General features: G+C 41.3%; 1 protein-coding gene across 5 annotated transcripts in view; it reads right to left on the bottom strand.

The window, feature by feature from the left end:
• NUMB (NUMB endocytic adaptor protein) overlaps positions 1 to 22,113 on the bottom strand; it is a 173,500-nt gene that overhangs the window by 30,729 nt on the left and 120,658 nt on the right. For all 5 annotated transcript variants that reach the window (XM_074997110.1, XM_074997109.1, XM_074997112.1 and 2 more), the window contains exons 2-3: positions 20,460 to 20,602; positions 3,212 to 3,286 (exon numbers count right to left, since the gene is read on the bottom strand). In XM_074997110.1, coding sequence (XP_074853211.1) covers positions 3,212 to 3,286; positions 20,460 to 20,585 — 201 coding nt within the window. In that variant the 5' untranslated portion in view covers positions 20,586 to 20,602. The remainder of the gene's footprint in view (positions 1 to 3,211; positions 3,287 to 20,459; positions 20,603 to 22,113) is intronic.

The following is a 22,113-nucleotide window of genomic DNA, read 5'->3' as shown; positions in this document are numbered from 1 at the left end:
GAGTTCTTTTGAACATCCCCTCATGAAGGGGAAGGGCCACTCTAGCAGTGACTGGGGAGGAGATATTAACAGTGCTACCTGAAGGCAGAGGTTGAATGTGACCCTCTTCAATAAATTGTCATGCACCTTATGATCGTGAGAAACAAGGTGTAGGGCTCTGGTGAAAGCTTCATCTGGTGATGAGAAAGAGGAGGATGGTACTGTGGATTCCATGGTATTTACTGATAGTCCACCAGATTGACCCCCCACATCCAAACAGACTTGGACAGATTTTTTCCCCCGAGGTCTCAAACACTGGAGGGGGTTGGGTCATCAAGGCCACCCACCTGTCAAACTCCTGACACTGAATGGCCAAACTGGGAGGGCTGAGTAAACCCTCATGGCATCCAAGGGTACTACAGAGCTGGCCACTGGGGTGTTTACTGTGATTGCAGGTTTCAGTGCCACTGAAGTAAGATGGAAGTGAAGGTCAGGGAGGCTGTCCCAGTGCTATGGAGCTGCACTCCATACCAAAAGCCATACCTGAAGTGGTTGGTAGCCAGTGACCAGGATCTACTACAGCAGTGACTCCACATCTGGTCGTATCTGAGGTTCCATCTGGAGCATTAGTACAAATGAGATCTGTTCCCCACAAGAGGGAGTGGTGCTGCCAGTCTATGGGAAATGGAAGAGCTACATGGCACGCTTACCCTGAGGTCTGGGGACCACTGGAACTGGTGTGGGCAGCCCTGGGAGTATCAGGATTTCCCGCACAACTTGGAGAGCTTCTGGCATCAATGACACCTGAAGCTGATGGTAGCCTGTCTCTGTGTCTGGGTTCCCAGATAAGGAATAGGATATACTGCACCACTCAATATGGAAATGAAAAAGCAGTCTAGTAGCACTTTAAAGACTAACAAAATAATTTATTAGGTGATGAGCTTTCATGGGACAGACCCACTTCTTCAGATCATAGCCATACTAGAATAGGCTCAATATTTAAGGCACAGGGAACCAAAAATAGCAATCAAGGTTGACAAATCAGAAAATTATCATCAAGGTGAGCAAATCGGCAGGGGGGAGGTCAAGAATTAGATTAAGCCAAGTATGCAAAAGAGCCCTTATAATGACCTATAAAATTCCCATCCATGTTCAAACCATGTGTTAATGTGTCAAATTTGAGTATAAGAGAGAGGTCAGCAGCCTCCTTCCAATCTGTTGTGAAAACTCCTCTTCAGTAAGATGCAAACCTTCAGGTCATTAACAGAATGGCCCACTCCATTAAAATGCTGGCTGACCGGTTTGTGCATCAAGAGTGTTTTTATGTCTGTTTTGTGCCCATTAATTCTTTGTGTAAGACAGTTTGAAGTCTGTCCAATATACAAAGCATCTGGGCATTGTTGGCACATGATGGCATACATGATGTTCGTTGAGGAACATGAGAATATGCTTGTGATTCTGTGAATAGCCTGGTTAGGTCCAGTGATGGTATCTCCAGAATAGATATGTGGACAAAGCTAGCAACGGGGTTTGTTGCAAGGAAAAGCTCCAGGACTGGTGTTCCTGCAGTACAGACTGTGATTGTTGGTGAGAATCCTCATAAGGTTGGGAGGTTGTCTGTAGGAAAGAACAGGGCCGTCACCTACGGCCTTCTGGAGTGTAGCATTTTGATTAAGGATAGGTTGTAGGTCTTTAATAATGCGTTGCAGTGGTTTGAGTTGGGGGCTGTAGGTAATGACCAGGGTGAGCTGAGACGTGACTTCCCAAATGGGGAGATGAGCTGCCCAACGTAGTTCTTAGCTCACCCTCACCCCTGGTCAGTCCCCTTGTGGGAAGTAGCAGATTGACTCCTACCAGCGTTCTTTGGTTTCTTGGCCCGGACCACAGATAGGGATTGATGCTGGCTCGCCAACAGCATCAGAAGGACCATATGCACTGATGAGGTGGTGTTAGGTGCCAAGACAGACCTCTGATAGAGTTGTCAGTCTCCAACTGCATTTTTAGCTACATAAAACACTAAGCCTGATCAAGGTTAAAGTGCCACATTTACATTGTCTGTAATCCTGTTAGTAAAAAACAAAATTAATCACTGCTACATTAAGAGCAGATGGGGTGTAGCTTTAACACATTTCAATAAACTGGCCAAGGCAGAAATGAAAGAAAAGATTTAAGATTAAGTTAACCAAAGCACTAAAGTCAGCTCAGAAACTGTGTTTCGTGCTAGAAGAGAAGAAACACAAGAGACTCAAATGAGAAACCACTGACACTCGCTAAAAATGAAGTCTGGCAGCAGATGCCTTAAGTTTGCAAAGGTGCAGGAAACACCACCTCCTTTAAGTAATTCTGCTGCACTACTGAACATAAGCTTTTCAATTAAGCAGTTAGTGGAGCTTACACAGCTAAGGTGTACTGGGGAAAATGATAAAAGGGATTGGAGTTCTGTATCCACCACAGTTAGAATTATTACTTCTTTGACTTTAATTTTGCTGTCTAACTTTCAAGTTTTTTGGAGCCTGATTCCTTGACAAACTGACTGAGGGGACTTCATTACTTTTGCAGAATTTTGCAGCAACAGTGCTGTAAGGAAATAGATGACAATCTCCTAAAGTGAGCTGGAGGAGTAGAAAGCATTTGAATGAGTATCATTCACAGGAACAAACATTTATAGAAGCCAATCCAAGAGCAGCCCGCCATACTGACATCACAACCAGGCAATCTTTTAGGCCATTTTGAGCAGATCCAAGCTTGGCATGCATGAAGTAATGCTACTAATCTATTTTGCATAGGAAAGTAGAGCCCAAACCAAGCAGTACTGCTGTGTGCAATAAAGTGTGGATTAAATCACCTGTTCAGTGGATGTACTGGTAAGTGGCAGACCCCAGAGGAAAAGACCAATCTTCAGATCTAGTCAATACCAGTAAAATAAAATCTCTTATGGGCACCAGTTCAGCATGGGTCACTGTTGTCTCCATTTTTCTTTATCTAACCCTACTTTGAAAATATCTACTAGCTACTACCCACAACCAGGAAGAGTCGATTTAACTCTCTTCCCTCCCACTTCCAGAGTGCCTCTAATTACATGCAGTGTGTTTTGTAAATGATCCAAATGTTTGCCTTACATAAGGTGAAAAGTGTACAATCTGAACCTGGAACACTCTTACACAACCAGCAAGCTCTTGGTATAACATTCACAGCACACATGCCAACATTTTGATGAAAAATTAGTACATACAGATTTCAATTTCTTCACGGCATCTTCACAGACATGCATGCCTCTGGATTCATCCACTTCCACATGACCCAAGTACTGGAAGGAAACAGGTGGGGGTAGGGGAGGAGAAAAAAAATTAGACTTCATGCCAGCCTCCTCTTTGAATACTTACTTGCTTACAAGAAGTAACTCTCACCTACCTTCAATCCATACCAATCTATGAGATGCTAGATACAGAAATCACTGGGCGAGCTGACACACTTATTTGCATTCCTACTGTATGGGAGCACGCATTTGTGATCAAGTGTGCTAGTGGCTTTCTGTGTCACCCAGGCCTATACTGGATACCAGTGCATTTTTTGTTTATAAATAAAGATGGTGGTGCTCAGCCAGCTCCCCTCCAGCCAGTCCCAAGGCTGAGGCTTTCGAGATGTGGGTACTCAGTACTGGCAAGTACCAGAACAAAAAAAAGCACTGCTGGATAGCATTTTTAAGGTGACCCAGAACCTAGAAGGCAAACATTTACTAAGTTCATACCCTCTAAAAAGGACACATGCACTATGGTAAAGAGCCCCACACCTTGTGCTCTTCCTACCAGTGAGAAAATAAGCCCTCCTACTGCCATTGCAATACCATTTAAATATCCAGAGAAAACCCTCAGTATGTCAATAATCAAAGCTAAAATAGTTAAAGTGACAGTTGAACTGAAGATAAAATCATGATTCAAGCAACAAGTAAAAGACTCATCAGCAAACAGTGTGGGAATGCTGTGTCATACTGTTAACACATTACTGTATCTTTCATTTCAGCAATCCATTCCCACCATTTAGTATTTTATTGCAAGGTATCTTTAAAAATTCCAGTTGTTACAATTTTTTGCGTAACAAGATAGAAGGCAGCCACTGAGATACATAAATCAGCAAGTAAGGCATTTATCCTTTCACAGGGTATTAAAAATTAAAAAAATACATTCAGTGTGGAAGACCAATATTTAAAGACTAATACTCTGAAGTTTGTTAAATGACATCAGCATTATCTTAATCTAGGGCAACAAGGTCCACAAGATTTCTCCTTGCCAAAATACTACCCTGTAGATATAGTGAAAATGCTAAAGATTTAACATTAGTGACAAACTGTATTGTCAGCTCATGGCATTTGGTGTTTTTAAAGCCCCAGGTCCTGAAAGCTTCTGATTAGGCAGCAATCTCTGCTTTTATCAAAAAGTTAGTCATTATAGTTGAGGAGAATGTGTGCAAATGAATGAAAAACACACAGTCAAGAAACTTAAAAGCCAGAAGACAAAATACATTTTTTAACATCTAATTTTTATACCAATCCCAAGCCCAACTCAAGACTTTTGATCACTGAGGTTTGGTCTACACTAGCAAATTACTGTCAATGTAATTATGTCGCTCACATATGTGAAAAATCTCTGTCCATGACAGTTACACAACCTTACCCTCTGTATAGATGGTGCTATGCCAACAGAAGTGCTTTTCCTTTGGACACAGCTATTGCCTCCCAGGAAGGTGGATTACCTATGCCAACAAGAAAAGCCTCCTACTAGCATAAGTAGCATCTTCACAGAAGCACCACCCCAGTGCAACTGCGCTGCAGCCTTTGAAATGTAGACAATTCTGCAATTATGCTCCACACTTGGCCCTCGTGAAAACTTCACCGATCTTTTCCCCTCCCCCCAGGGGAGAAGTGTGATGCATTCATAAAACTTCTTAAATAGAACTGAAAGTTTATTTAAATATATTTATTTTAAAATACATTCAAATAGCAATTACAGTACATTTTTAACTCTTATAAATGCATGCTTGCAGACACAGTATCTTATATTGAAGCTCTACACAGCCTGAGCTTCCCACTCAATCGTGACTTGTATGTCAATAGCAAAAATGCCTGAGGCCTTCTAGACTTTGCTTTCATATTTCCTATCACTAGTGGATCTGCAACAATGGAGAATTATGATCAGAATTTTCTAACCTGATTGACCAAACTGTGTTTAAAAATGGATTACGGTGTAATTAATCTTTATAAACAAGATTAGAATTGAAAAGGTTTCCACTTACAAAAGGAGCATAGCTTGGGCCAAAGTATAGACACATGGTATTAGAGTTGAATTCGTAAAAACATCACTTTTTCATGGATTTTAATCAATATATAACGTCTAAGGAAAATGTCCAAGGTGCACTTAGGAATACAGGATAAAAATCTTTTAATTATCTGTACATCTCATTTACACAAGCATAGTCAGTGTTTCCATCTACATGGGTCCAGCCAATTCAGACCCTGTACTTGGCAACTTGTCCCTTGCTCAGAAATGAGAGAAGTTGAGGAGGATAAACATTGCCTCATGTCCCACTCCTAGACAGCCATTTTCCAAAGTGTTGCCAGACTTTTCCTTGAGAAGTCACAGGTTTTGACTTTTCACCAAGATTTTATTTAAGACAGTTCTGTCACTGCTGCTTTGAACATGTTTCAGTAGCAGTTTTAAATAGCATTTTCACATCAGTGAATAGGACATTATTGCCCATCAACTGCATCTGCCCACTCCAGAAAAGCCAAAATCCAGACTTCATTTGACATCACTCATCAATGGCTTATTAAAAAAAATATCACACAACTGTGCCTTCCCAAGAATGTGCTGGGGAAGGAATAGAGAATGCACTTTGTCTACACTTGCATTTTGTGATCCTTGGATGAAAGGCACTAAGTATTAGTTTCATCATGTGATTTTGACAAAAGCCAAATGTTAGCAGCTATTGACTTCAACAGATAAATGTTACAAGGAAAATTAAAAAAAAAACTGTAGTCTGTTGTGTTCTACAGAATCCAAGATTTTTAAAAAAAAATTATTTTCTGCTGAGAAGAGCCTTCAAAAATAGAGACAATGTGTTACTGTCTTATTAACTCAGCCTTTCTGAAAAGTTTAACAGAACAGCCAGTTCTCACCATTCATTCATCTTTAGAAATCTTACTTCCAGCTCTTAAAACGTGGCATTCACCTCCAGCTAAGAGAGGAGTACAACTCCCATATTTAACCAAAGCTATACAATACTTTACATATCACCTGATGTAGGTTATCATGCAATCAAAGCTTCAATTTTGCTTCTAAGAAACTTGGAAGGGATCTTTACAATTTCCAACATTTAACAGAACTGAAGATCAGATGAAAAAAACAAGTTCACCTTTCTGTCTGATCTTACATTTGAAATGTTAGTAGAAACAGATAATAAGAGGTAGATGTGTTAGTCTGTATCTTATCCAAACAAAAATGCAGTCATGTAGCACTTTGAAGACTAACAAAATAATTTATTAGGTGATGAACTTAGTGCTGTTGTATTTCTAGATCTGAAGTGGGTCTGCCCCACAAAAGCTCATCACCTATTAAATTATTTTGTTAGTATACAAAGTGCTAAATGACGGCTAGAAATGGATAGATACAACTGCTCATGAAGCAACAATTATGATTCTGTAGACCTGTATTTCATATTCTAATGAAACACACACGTTAATTAGGTTAGACAAAGCTCTTCCTAAAATTTTTAAAGTAACGTTAATCTACATATTTCAGCATTGTTCGGTGAAAGGCAACAGAATTCACTGAAGTTTTGTTAACACTTCAGCAATGTTTTGTTAGAGTGAACTAAATTTAGGGGGCCACATAAGTCTGCAAAACTGGAAAACGTCCAGCAATTCTCAGAACAATCTTTCATTATCCCCAAGAATTACTATTCAGGAACATACAAAGGTGGGAGAAACATTAAATTTAGACTGTCAAGTCCTTTGGCAGGAACTTGTTCTTGGTTACACAGCACAATAGGTCTGCATGGCTATTTTATAGACATACAATAGTGGTCTACAGCAATTAAAAGCCTTCAGATACTCAAACACAGCATTTGCAGCAAAAGCTTAATGTGCTTTTGTACAAATCAGGTTCATGTCTTCTTCACACCAAAGTCTTCACAGGATGAAAATTGCTTTTGGAAAAACAAGCAGCAAGCTCACTGAAGAAAGGCGGTCATTGTTACAAGGATCATGACATTTATAATCTCTCTGCAAAAAGCTAGACTTTCTCCAGTCATATATAAATAGCCAGAATCCAGTATTGAACTCATTTCCACATAAACTTCCAGACCAACTAAAACCAGAAATGAGTATTACATCATCAATTTGCAGCTGTAAGATGCTCAATAGATTTCACTTTTACACCAGGATTTCACCAACAAAGTCTTTCATAAGATGCTAAAAATCTCTGTACAGTGAACCCTCAAAATACACGGCTTCAAGTTGTGTGTAACTCTTTAACATGAGTTAAGCACAACCTGAAGCTGCTCTGAGGCAGTCAGCCTGCCTAGCTGCCTGCAGGCTAAGGGTCCCTTCTCCCTGCTTTTCCCCGCAGCCGCTTGGCTGTCAGCCTGACAGCAGCGCTGCTGGGGGACAGCAGGGAGAAGCAGCCAGTAAACTGACCAGCCTTGGTGGGCTGGTCAGGTTCCTGGGTGGCAAAAGTGGTGGGAAGCTGGCAACCAAACAGCAGCCTGGTTCCCAGCTCCCCACCCTGACTTGCCAGAAAATTTGAGTTACTGTGGGGAGGGGCTGCAGAAACACAAACCCTGTGTAACTCAGGGTTTTACTGTAGTGTGAACAGAGATTAGTTCAAACAGTACGTAGTATATAATACAAGTTCCTAAGATGATACCATTGAAGGTTGCCCTAATGACCTGTCACCAAAATAATTTTATTTTGACCAATGTATCTGAATATTTTCAGAAACTGTTCTTTGTGGGATGGATGATGGAGCAAGTTATTATCTGATCCTTGCACTCTGGAGAACAAGATTTAAACCTTGATCTATATCATAAAGAGGAATTCAGTGGTATCAGTTTATGTAGTTTCTCCCCAAGATTTTAGACTAATGCTGGGGTAAATCAAATAGTCAGTGCCCTCAGTGTGAAAAATGTATGACTTAACCTCTTTAAAGTTGGAGGTTGCTTTAAAGCAGGCACCATGCAGGGTAGGTTTGAAGTACAGTCAAACTTCCACAGGAGCAAGATACAGAGGACCCCATCCTATTGCCCCCAGTGAGCACATCATAGCACCACTTCTGAAGTCTCCATTATGAAGCAGATTGCACATGAAACCAAAGATGTTTGCTAAGCCCTTCCATTTGCAATGTAACAGGTTTGAGATAGTGGTGTAAGTCCTTAGGACCTAAAAGTCAATTCAGTCTTATTTCTTGTTCAGCCAATTGATGTAAACAAACTTGCTTATCTTATTTAAGGGAGATAATGCTGCCCACTTCTTATTTACGACATCTGAAAGTGAGAATACCTATCTCTGCTTTGCAGCAATCCACAGCATTTTGGACAGACGCACCTTCATTTCCATCATTATGAGTCAGATGCACCAACAGAAGGTGGATTTGCTTTGTGAGTGACTCAGATTCTAATTTCTGCATTCGGGTTTTCCTCTTTTTAAGACTTCTAACAGCATGTCCCACACCTTATCCCCCTCAGATTTCAGAAAGCGCTTCAGATTCTTAAACCTTAAATTGAATATTGCAGTTATCTTTAGAAATCTCATATTGGGACTGTCTCTGCCTTTTTACAAATCTGCAATGAAAGTGTTCTTAAATCAAGATAGACATACTGGGTGGTCATCCGAGACTGCCATAACACCAAATATATAGCAAAACACAGGTGAAACCATGGAGCTGAATACAACTATCCCCCAAGGAGTTCAGTCACAAATTTAATGAGTTTTTTTTTCGCCCCCCAAATGATCATCATCAGCAAGGAATTATATCCTCTCGAAGGGTGGATTAATTATGAAGGGGCCTATGAATATTTAGCTTATGTGGCATGAAAAAAACTTGCAATGCCAGCTACAATAGTTTCAGGTGAATGTTTATTTTCATTTTCAGATGACACTGTAAGCTAGAAGTTGGCAGCATTATTTTCTGTAAATGTAAACAATTCTACATTTGTAAATTGTACTTTCATGATTAAGACTGCACTTGCATAAAGTGAGTTTAATACTGTTTCTTTTACACAGTGCAAATATTTAACAAATATAAAGTGAGCACAGTACACTTTGTATTGTGTTGTAATTTAAACATATTCTGAAAATATAGAAAAACATGCAAAATATTTATGGTAAGTTTAAACTGGTATTCTATTGTTTAACAGTGCAATTAAAATCCAATTAATCAACTATTTTTGTTAGTTTATTTTCTTTTTCATTACAAGTTAACTGGGATTAATTGACATTTAAGTCACTAATTGAATGCATGACAGCTTTTCTTGGCATTACTGATGTGTCTCCAAGCTGTTCACAGGCCTCATTCAGATCAACTGCTATTGTAGAAATATAACCTATATGATTGATTTAAAGACTGGGTTCACTTGAAGGCATATGATGATACAATGAATGATTAAATCATATATAAGCACATATTTTGATGTCTCCCTAAGTAAAATAAGTGCAACTCCATTCTCTCCTTTTCTTGGATATTGACTAGTAAACTACATAGCCATCCATCAACATGAAATGCCCTTATCTTTTCAATACTGTTCTGACATTCCACATTTCCATGTTTTATCTTTCCAATTCTTTGGCCACAACAACAAGCTTCCCTCCCTCCTTAATACTCAAATTCCACGTTCCCCCTCTGATTTATTTACATAGGTTCAGCTTATTCTCCTCTTTGGTGCAGACAGCAGGCACTGAATTTTCAAGACGACTTAGTTTAGAGACATCATAACTCCCAGGACACTCAATAGCTGGAGCTTCTACTGCAGTTTTGTTGCATTTTCTGGGGTGAGGTGGGACTGGGGGAGATGGAGGCAGGTGGTCTTAACATCCAATGCCACAAATGGGTTGCTTTGCCTTTATTCTATTATAATAGCTGGGGTAGGAGAATGTATCAAAGACGGTTTTCCAATGGCTTTCCTCTGGTTTGCAGCTGCCATTGGTTAAATTGTGATTTAATTCTTTACTATTTGATGACATTTCTCCCATATAAAGCCCCCCTACCCTCTTCAGGTGCTTGCCCATCCAAAGGTGTTGACGCTTCCTCGACATTGCAAAGTTACCGAAACACTGTTCAGCATCTGGCACTGGCCTGTCAGAAGGCAGTAAACGATAGCAACGTACAAATCCTGACTTGACCTAAAAATACTAAGCTAAGAATTTTAAAGAAAATTCACAGCTAATCTGGCTAAAAACAAGGGAAAGCTTATCTACTACCTTTTTCCAACGGTTATATTTGCCACAGGTCTTCCCTGTTGAGCATTTTCACAGTAAAGTGAAACTAATTTATTCTCAATTATTTTTGCTGTTACAACTCTTTCTTCTTTAATTAATTTTGTAGCTGACTCACTGAAAAGTTTCTGAGTACCATGCCATACTTATGTAGTCTCACAACGTGCTTTGGAAATCACACTCTACAGTTCACATTATTTCTTTATGCAGACAGATTCGTACACACTAGGAATTATTTGAAGTGATCATTGGATAAACAGTTAATTTTTTTCTTAAAGATCAGAGGTTTTCCAATAGTTACAATCACATCCATCCTGCTATAGCTTGAAGTTAAGGCCACATCGCTTCCTTTGTATCAGAAGCTTTTCATTTTATCATAAGAAAGCACAGATAGCCTAATTAGGATCTAATCTCATGGAAATGAGAATTTATAGTTTTTATAGCTGTGGACTGGTTCTACATAGAATAGGACAATAAAATGGAACAACTGGCAGAATCTACATAGAAGTAGAAGCTGTAAGGCTGTAATTTCACTGAGGGATTTTACTGACATCAGGTGTGATCAGGAAGAAAGCAGCAGTAGGGAATAAGAAAAAAAGACGTTACCATCTTTCCATAGCTTCTGTTCTTTGACATGTGTTGCTCATGTCCATTTCATGTCAGGTATGCATGTGGTGTGAGCTTGGTTGCTGGAGACTTTTCTTTTGGTGGTATCTGGTTGCCCAGCTCTACCATCCTCTGGTGCTGCATGCTTTTGTGCCAGTATAATGGACCTGGCTGGCCATGCATCCTCTCAGTTGCTTGCTGCCAGCAAGCTCTGACAAAGGGATAAGAGGATGGGTGGGTGATGGAATCAACATAAGCAACATTTCTAAGAACAGTTATGGAAAGGCTAATAACCATTTTTTCATTGAGTACCTGTTCATATCCATTCTATATTAGGCAATTCCCAAGTATTACCTAATAAGGTGGACTTGAAGTTAATGGACGTGTGGATTGCAATGTTACTCTATCAAAACTTGACTATCTCTAGTTTTCTGGGTGATGGCACAATGGGAGGAGTAGGGATGTGCCAATGACCAGGTCGCTGCTCTGAAAATGTTCTGGAACGGGACGATAGACCAGCAACACCGCTCATGAAGCCCAGACTGTTTCATATGAAGCAGATAATCCAGTACAGCCTGAAGAGATGACTAATCAGTCAGAGTCCTCACTGGGACAGCCATATGGGGAAACACTTTACACTTCCCCCCGCCCCCCCGCCCCAGCTACTATGATCTGGTGGACTTGTTCTGAACAGGCCAAATCAACTGGATTAACCCAAGGAGCTTCCACATGGTCAGGTGGAGGAACTGGAGATTCAGGTGGAACAATCAGCTGTGATTCTGTGAAATCAGGCTCTGGAGGGCAGGGAACCACAACAGGGTCATTAGAGACATGCCCAATATCATGTTGAACCAGCCTTGACACAAGGGAGATAACACTTGCTTTGCCCCACTTGACCTGCAGCATAGCTTTGTAAGTAGGAGGAATGGGGGAAAACACAACAGGCAGCCTTGTCCACAGGAATAGGAAGGCATCTGTGAGCAAGCTCAGGATACACCAAGGTAGCTAAGAAAACTGCAGACATTTCCTCCTCTTTCTGATTGCAAAAAGTTCTGCAAGAAGAAAAAAACCACTTCTTGAGGATGGACATAGCTACATAGGGGCAAAGGGACCAGTCATGCTGAGAAGAGAAAGATCTGCTGGGCTCCCAGAGGGTGAGAAGTTTTGAGGTAGATGGGGTCTTCATACAAATCCCATGGGTGACTAGCCTCTTGACTCAAGGTAAGATGACCACGCTCCTCCCTGCCTTGTTATATGGCACGTTGTCTGTACTGTCACAGCTTGCCTGCAATCCGGGCTAGAAAAACCTGGCATGCTAGACAGAAAGCTCAGAGTCCTCCATCATTTCCATGCAATGAGAGCACTGCCTGGAACCAATCGGCCTTGAGGCGCTCTAGATGAGTTCCCCACCCTAGATCAGAAGCATCAGACAGATATACCCGTGGCTAGGGAGTAACAACTGGAATGCCCACACCCACGAACTGAGGTGGAAACTGTAAGCACAAGGTCCAAATGGTGACAGCTCAGTACATGGAGGGCAGCCGAGCTCAAAGGACCAAAGGTGCAGTCTCAGATGCTGCACCACATGACTGACTGTATGACCTAAAAATCTGAGTCAGAGTCAGGCTACCATGACTGTGGGAAGCCTCGATCTGCAATATATGGGATAATGCATGTCAATAATGAAGACCATCACTATCACTGTGATTATAAATATTAGAAACCTGGAACATTCCTCACAAAAAAGCATACGCAACTTAAATTACTTGGGTGACTGGGCAACAAAACTGCAAATGAAATTCAATGTTGATATATGCAAGGTAATGCTCATTGGAAAATAATCCCACCTATACATACAAAATGAGTGTCTAAATTAGCTGTTTCCACTCAAGAAAAAGATCTTGGAGTTACTGTAGATAGTTTCCAAAAACATCCACTCAATGTTCAGTAATACTCAAAAAAGTGAAGAAAATATTGGGAATCATTAGGATGGGGTGGATAAGACAGAAAATATATTGCCTTTATATAAATCCATGGCAAGTTTGTATCTTGAGTACTACATGCAGAACTGCTTGCCCCACTGGAACTGGAAAATTTCAGAGAAAGGCAACAAAAATTTTTAGGGGTATAAAATGATTACTGTATGAAGAGAGATTAGTAAGACTGACTTTTCAGCTTAGAAAAGAAACTGAGGGGGCAGGAGGGAATGTCATGATAACATTCTATAAAACCATGAGTGGTGTGGAGAAAGTAAATAAGGAAATACCTTCTCCTCCTCCTAACAAAAAAAAAAAATAGGGGGTCACCAAATGAAATTAATAGATAGCAGGTTTAAACACATACAAAAGGAAATATTTCTTCACATAACATTTTCCAGAGGATGTTGTGAAAGCCAAGACAACAGGTTTTAAAAAAAAGAACTAAACAAATTCATGGAGAACAGAAAGGTCCATCAATGGCTTTAGCCAGGACAGTCAGGGGTACAAAATTATGGTCTGTCTGACAGACACTGGTAATGGATCACTTGATTACCTGTTCAGTTCATTCCCTGTGCAATACCTGGCTTTGGCCACTGTGGGAAAACTGGATACTAGGCTGCATGGACCATTGGTCTGACCCGCTATGGCCATTCTTCAGTAACTCTGCTGGATTGCATTTCTCAGCAATGCAATCCATAGAAAGCAATAAAGTGAAGTGCCTCAACATCCCATCACCTTTCTATTTATATGTTCCGTTTCTCAAACTGCCTGCTTTCCCCCACCCACAGGGCAGGGATACCAATGGTGGGAGTTTTAGCGTAACTAAGGTGCCAGCTGCCATCAGTCTCTTTACAATGATGTTGCCCAACCTTGCTCTGAACAAGTTGAACAGCGATTAAAAAAACAGCAGCTCCAATTCTGCAACTGCAGAAGTCTGAGGAAAAAAAAGTCTAGTGTAGCTACAATTAGCTACAAATTAATAATTTTAAATAACTGCAACATTTACAAGAGGATTCAGAGCAAACCAGTAGTGCTCTTATATTTTGTTCTCCCCTCTGCAGTCACATACTTAGCTCCCCATTCCAAAGCAGAAACATCTGCAAAAGGAGCAAAATATCTATGCCTGCCAAAGGAAGGGGGATGTCAAAGACCGATAGCTACACTTCAACACCTCAATATCTACATTTCAACCTCTTTATAAAAGTACAATAGACTAACAGGCAACACTTTAATTGCCTAATAATTAGCCGTTGTGTTAGCAACAGGCCCCAACCCAAAATAGGTCTCAACGATAATCAGCTAAATAATTATTTAGCAATAATATTTTAAGGGCACTAAGCCCCACATACCTTCAAAGTTCTCTGTGCGTATTTTATTTCAGCACAGGACATCGAGGCCTATTGTAAAAATATTTTGCAGATGGCTCTTAGCTCTTTGACAGTTAAACCAGTAAAATGTGTTATTTCAAACCGTCGTCTTAATTGGTGAGTTACCTCTCGGTCATATCAAAAGAAAAATTGCTTCCTCTCTTCCACGAGCATTGTCTCCACAGCACAAGTTCACTTCAACACAAATGTGGTGTCTCTCTGCAACACACTCATGGGTTACTGAAATGGAAGGGTTTGCTTCTATTTTCACAGCATATCAGATTATTGGGATCTTTGGAAAAGAGTCAATTTTAAATGTTTTGTGCTCTGCTGATGTTCTCAGGAAGCAGGAACACCCATTTAGATACAAACCCATACATGACAACATGCCTTCCTGAAGTGTAGGGCATTACTGAACAGGCCCAAAGAATTGTATGACAGGATGCTCTCCTTCAAGAGGGCAAGGCTATATTCTTTAAAGAACAAAATACAGTTTTACCACCAAAATAACTTCAAATTTGGTTTATCTTATTTGCTCACAATGGCATACTTCCTGCCTGTCTGTATGTGTTAAACACTGGTCACTATCCACTTTATATCCCAAAGCTAACACAACATTTTCTACTACTGACCACCTTAATGCATGGTGCATTGAGACAGAGAACAGATTACTACAACCCTCAGATTTGGCTAATTTTTGCAATTTGAATTCCATTTCTCATCTTAAATCTGAATTTAAATAAAAACTCCATTATACTCTAGTGGAGCCAAGTAAACCTGCCACTCCAGATGCACAGGGAAACCTAAATGAACAGGAAGTATTTAATTCAGTAAGTTTTCCAATTAATACCACCAAAACGGATTCAACTCTATAACGTAAAAGGTCATCCATTTGTTCAACTTTTTTCCCCACTGACATTCATTTACTGTAGTATAGTTTTCAATCTTTGGGAACACATGTCCAGGGAAAGAGAAGTGCATCTTACAATTGTGAAACAAACATCCACAACTACAGCTGGAGAGCCTAAGTTGTAGGGTATCACTTATGACAAGTGAGAAACCACTCATGCCTGTAAGCAGTTTCACTTTGAGCTAATCCAGACCCCCAGCTGATTAGAAGTTAGGGGACATTATAGTTTTTACACCTTTGTCGCTGGTTGGTTTCACAGTCTGGACAACACTTTACAAAGAACAATGGGACTTTAAATTCTGTAACAGTTTTAGACCTAGTTCTTCTACCTCATTTTGCATCTAGAATTATATGCAGTTTTTAGTGTGTTTATCTTGAAATCAAACACCTGTATTTTCAAATACATTGAAAATATGACTCTCGGCCTGCAACAATATCTTATCAGAACTTTGAAGTGTGTGTCATACTGTTTACAACCTTTCCCTTTTAACAAAAAAAGAAAAAAAAGGATTTACATTGAAAAGCTTAATACCCATCACTAGTATGCTTCTTTACAAGCCTCAATACTTGGGAATACCATATATTTAGCATTTACCAACACAATGCCCTGTATCTTGAAAAGTGCTTTCTAAGTGTCTTTTTCCCTTCTGTGAACGGTCATGTAATCCTTATACGTCCAGCATCTTAGAGATGCAGACATACACACAGAAGAATAAAAGACTAAATGCAACAAAAAAGTAACTTGGGTTCACAGTGGTAAAAATTGCAGCATACATATTTAGGATTGGGCTGCAGCCTGGGCTGTAAAATCCTGAGAGGAACAAGAGTGCCCAAGATCAAAGCCCTTCCTCTCATGGGGCTTCAGAGCCTGGGCCCAAACCTCTACACTGCTATTTTTATCCCTGCAGCCTGAATCCAAGCCAGCTGTCCTGGGCCCAGAATTGCTGCCACACCTCTTTTATTGTAATGTAGACATACCCTTAGAGCAGGGATAAGGAATCTTTTTTGGCCACTGAAGCACAGAAAAATGAAATGAGAGAAAAGACAAACGAGGAGGGAAAAAGCCCCTTCACAGAAGGGCCCCCACCTGAAAAGCCGGGGGAGAAGAAAAAAAGGAAGGACTTTCACCTCACTACCCTCAAGCTCCAACCCAGAACCTAGGGGAGCAGAGTTAGTAGATTTTGAGGGCCTCCCCATACTCTGGGGTGGAGCCAAATATGAGGGGTTCACTGTATGGGAAGAAGCTGCTGAGGAACCTGGCTAGGGTGGGGACATAGAACCTGGGCAGGAGGCAGGGTGCAGAAATGAGCTTCGGGTGCAGGAGTTGGGGTGCAGGGTCTGGGAAGGAGGGAGGGTGCAGGAGCAGGGTAGGGGCATGGGCTCTGAGCAGGAAGAATAAGGGGATGGAGGTGTGGGCATCTAACTGGTATAGCTTGTGGGGCAGAGGACCAAATGTGACTATACCTGGCTCTGCGCACTGAAGGGAAGCACCTTCTGGCAGCACCACTGAAACACAGCTAATGGGAACATTGGGATGGAGGAATGGCATGTGGATGAAGTGCTCCCCTGCCAGGCAAATCGTGCAGTCCAGAACCAGATCGCCATGAGCCCTAGGGCTCCCCCTGCCACAGCAGAAAGCCAGCACTGGCATTTCCTCACTCCTGCCTTAGAGCAACGTGCCAAGTTGTGATCAGAAGCCTCTCTCAGCACAGGGCAGAAGCAGGAGCAGGAGACCCACTTTCAAATCACCCCAACCATCCCTACCCAATTTGTTCAGACTAAGAACCAACAGGAAGAGGTGACATGAGGCTGACAGAACACTAGAAAAAGCAAAAGACCTACCTGTTCTGTAACTGGTGTTCTTCCAGATGCATTGCTCATGTCCATTCCACAATAGGTGTGTACATGCTTGCCACTTGCAGCAATGCCGAAAGTTTTCCTGCTATCAGTACCCTCTAGCGACTCTTGGAGTTGTGCATAGTCTTGTCCAAGTAAAATACCAGGGCCCACCACATAGCCAGTAAGTGACGGCACCTCTCCTGAGAGTAGTCTCCTGTGCAGACTACAGGGATTTCCCCTGCAACACAGAATCAAGGAGGCCTGGGGTGCCAGTATTGGCAAAGAGAGAACCTCCTGTGAGGCCTGCAGGGCCTCCGGTTTGGAGGGCACCTGAACGTGATTTAAGAGTTCCACTGTTCAGACAAGATGCAACAGAGTGGGCTGGAGTGCTCCACTCTGCTTGAGTCAGGCCCCTCAACCCTGGACGAGACTAGGAACCACCCAGCACGGTCTGCACCCATCCATCACCTTATCTGTTTTTTACCCCCAAGGTGGGAGCAAGTGACCCCTCATTGTCCTCCTTGACTTCTTCATTGCGACTGGTGAGCAGGAGCAATGCCATCTGGTGGGCCAGTGCCCACTCCAGTGCAGCAGTGGCAAGGTATGGACTTCATGCGGAGTGCACGAACTCAAATGTCCCTCTCACTGACGTGCTTCACCCAGACAGTTCAGGCAGTTCCTGTGCGTGTTGCTGAACGGCAGAGACCGTTTGCACAAATCACAGGGTCTAAACCCCCAGGACTGAGGCATGCCCCGATCTGGGCTTAAGTCCATTAAAGGACCAGCTACTCTAATTATGCTATGAGTAAACTAACTATGAAGAAGAAAAACGGAGCAGACAACAGCCAAGGTTGGAGAAGAGTTGTTCCAACACACCGTCATGAAGAAGAAACCGAGGATAGAGGGAGCACACAGCACCCCTTATACTGAGCCAGGAAGGCCACTCTAGACCATGGCTCCCACCCATTTCAGTAACACAGCATGCTTCAGCGAGACAAAATTCCATGGCACACCCACTTTTTTCAGCTGAATCAATTGCTCAGAAATGACACCTTTACTTACATTTACTGTGGTTACAGTCTTACTAGAGAGGTTTGCAACATAGTACATACAATAACTTAAACAAGGACCAAATGCATTAATGTTGCAAGTCTACCACAGAACACACCATCTTAAAGAGCAGACACACTTTTTCGAAAATCTGCTCAACTCCACGCTAGAGATGTTGAGTAAATGAGTAACCACTGAAAGCAGACTCCCCTTCCTGCCAGCCCACTGGAGCCAGGACACAGCATTTAAACCACATTCCAGTTCCAACAGGCTCCCACTTGCTCTCCCCACTTGCTACAGCAGGGAGTGGGGGGCGGGCTCCCTACCTGCTCATTTGGGCTAGGAAGCAGCATTTCTACTGCCTCCTGGATAAAACAGGGTCCTGGTAGGTTGCAATCTCCCTTCATGGTGGCTCTAAAAAGAGCCACCACAAGGGGTAAAACTGAGGAACCCTGCACCAGCTGGGACTCAGGCAGCACAGCTGCTTGAGCCTCAGCCAGTGCAGGATCATTAATTTCCATTCTGCAGTGGCTCACCAAAGAAATTAGGAAAATGCATGAAATTTCACAACACAGTGTGCCAAGGCACAATGGCTGAAAATCACTGCTCTAGGGGTTGCTCCTCTACAGGTATTGCTGGGGGACCTACTGTGGAATGGACATGAGCAAGAACTTAGAGAATCTCTCCATCAGCATTTTGAGAATGGTAAGGCGGAGGAAACATTTCAACCAATGAAAAAGAAAGAACGCGGAAAGGGGAAGAAGAAAAGAAAGGACATAAGTAAAGTATGCTTAGAATCGTCAAGTAGATTGTTTATAGATCTTGTGCTGGTGACAAAGTTAATCTCATATTTATATCTGATCTACTTTACACTTGATCTACTCATTAAGCTTCTGTATATAAAATCTAAACATCCTAAAAAAGCAACAAATCTTCCCAAGCCTGAACATTTGCTCACACACAAAGAACTTAAGACTATGTAACAGTACAACTTGGAAATATGTGCCATAAAAGACTAAGGAAGGGCTAAATTTGGAGGCCAGACTCACTCAATACTATCCCACAGCTCAATCTTAACATTTGAGTTATTACTGATGCCTCCATATTTTTTAAAATAAAATTATGTAATTTCCTGATCAACCTACAAACAGGCTAGGAAGAATTAATTTTTTAACAACAAACATCAGCAAATATTGGTTTGTGTATCACCGCAAAAATGAAAACATATTTCTATCAATCAAAATGTACAGATAAGCAAGAGAAGAAAAATGTTTGAGAAGTAAAGATGTTGATTTAAGGATACAGCAGACCCTCGAGTTACGCAAGGGTTCTGCTCCACACACTCTCATGTAACCCAGATTTCGTGTGGGGGGGGAGGGATCTGGCATTTCCCCTGGCAGAACACACATTCTGCAGCCAGGGAAGCAAAAGGAGAATGGTAAGTCCTGGGGTCGGGGGCAGCTGGGAAGAGTTAAGCTGGCAGTGGGTGAGGGGCAGAGTTGAGCTGGAGCTCTGTGACAGAGAGAAAGAGAGAGAGACTGACTGACCGACTGGCTCAGGTGGCAAGCCGGGCTGCGGGGGGGGGAAGGTAGGGATAGGAGGAAGAGGTTTGAACCAGGGCCATGTGTGAGGGGTAGTGAGCTGGAGCCAGGCACAGGGATTGGGGGGGTAAGCCAGCAGCGGGGTTGAGCTGGAGTCATGCCTGAGAAGTGGTGAGCTAGAGCCAGAGACAGGGGTGGGGTTTGAGCTGGAGCCATGTGTGGGTGATGAGCAGAACTGGGCAGGGGGTAGACTGAGCTGGGGCTGTGTGGATAATCTATTAAGTGATTTATAAACTGTTTTATGCAGCTTTAAAACTCTGAATTCCAGAGTCTTCAATTAAGTTCTGTCCATTATTTCCCACAATAGCAAACAAGTAAAAACCAAATTCTACCAAACCAATCTACAAGCTTTACAGACAAAATTAAAAAACATTATTTCTCTGCCCAATTATAAGGGAGATTCTTTCACTCGGGTAATAGCAGAACACACAACTCCTCAGCAAACCATCTTCCAAGGCATTTATTTTATGATGGTTATAGATTTTTAAAACTACATCTTATATACTAAGAGGTTTGCCTGGGAAATAAGTCACTGATTTCCTTTATTACAGATTGACCTATGCTTACCATAAAAAAAAAAAAAAAAAAAAAAGCCTAGTAATCCAAGGTATGAATGAGTAGTATGTAATAAAGACAAACACATACCTTAACTGGAAAGCTGCATTTACCAGTGCGAACCCCTTCTTCATCTGTCTGCCATTGGTGTGGCCTACTAGCCTCTGGGACATAAACATCTTTCTTTCTCCTAAAACTCTGCCGTAATTTGTTCATTTCTCAGTTTCCACGTCCTAGACAAAAAAAATATATTTCAGAAGATATTAAAATTAGGTCCTCTGTAGCATTGGCCCACAAATATCATTATATGCTATTGCATGGAGAATTTGATTCTGCAGAAATAGATCAGCCACTCAAATGAAAGGGCTTAGTAGAAATCAAGAGTCAGCTAGAGATAGGATCTGAGAATGCTCTGCTTATAGAAGAGCATTATGTTCAACTAGCCAAAAACAACATCAAATGTAGTACAGTAATGGCAATACAGAACGAGCAAGCTTCACTGTCCCCTTCCATTCTGAAAAGATATCTATTTTAAACTCGTATGGGGAAAAACAGGATATTTTTGCTTTCAAAATAAAACTATTGGACAGCTATATAGTTGGTTTACAATTTGACATGTAAGCAGTTTAAAATCCTCAAAACGCACATCACATAACTGAACAAAGGCAGGAAAAAAACTTGCTGCCAACATCACTCCTAGTCAACCTAGTTTTCAGAAGAAATGTCAACCTACTCCCGTCTGTCACTAACGTTCTCTGGCCATTACAAATGACAAAATGTCTGAGTTTTGTCATTAACTACTCCCATAAGCTTTGTTCAGCTGGCAGTTATATATTAATATGGAAATTGAGCAAAGCCATTTTCTATTGCTTAACACGGGTGTGGTGATATTAATGAACACAGAAAAAGGAAAGGAAAGAAAAGGAAATTTTGTATTGCCAGTCCATTTGCTTCCCTAGCATTCTTTATTTTCCTATAGCCTATTTTAAAAAGTGATAGCTTTAAATGAGTTTCACTGTATGTTTGCCTTTACTTTTATGAATCTAGCAAGAAGGCATCAAATATTAATGATGAGAGCAATCGGCCACCAAGTGATTCTCAAAGTTGAATATTTTTCTCAAAGATATATTCTGCAGCCTGTTTTACAGGTCAGAGTAGGTGATTACAGTGGTCCCCTCTGGAATCTATAAATACTTTCTACTACTAAACCTTGACGATTTTAAAATGCTCATCCCTGCAAATAAATGAGCTGTTCTGAATGAGAACTAAGTGAAACAGACTTTAGCCCAATGCTATTTTGATTTACAATAATGCAGATTCTTTATATTAAGTTGAAAAATAATTCTACATTAGGTTTCGTAAAACCTTAATTTTCAAAGTGAGAGAGACCTAAAATTCCATTCCAAAGCTCCTTGGCAGTGTGCCAATCCAACTTCCTAAAAATACAGTTCTTCCCCCATCCCCACAGGCTGTAATTTAAGTCTATGTCTTAGCTGTACAGTAGAATCAATGTGCTTGTTCCCAGCAAAGGGGATACCTCAAACTGCAAAACTCACCAGAAGATTTAGGAAGGCACACAAATAAGCTCTGACTTCCTTCTTCATGCCACCAAATAGTATTCCTCTGTAACAATGACAGTTCCCTTTGGTGGCCCTACAACATCGTCCTTAAACCCTTAGTACACGGTACACACATGGGAAATGAAAATGAGGGAGAGAAAGAGGGAAAGGAAAGAACAAAACCT

This window comes from Carettochelys insculpta, chromosome 6 (assembly GCF_033958435.1).
Source record: "Carettochelys insculpta isolate YL-2023 chromosome 6, ASM3395843v1, whole genome shotgun sequence".
NCBI lineage: Eukaryota > Metazoa > Chordata > Testudines > Carettochelyidae > Carettochelys > Carettochelys insculpta.
This window is presented reverse-complemented; position numbering and strand designations above follow the sequence as displayed.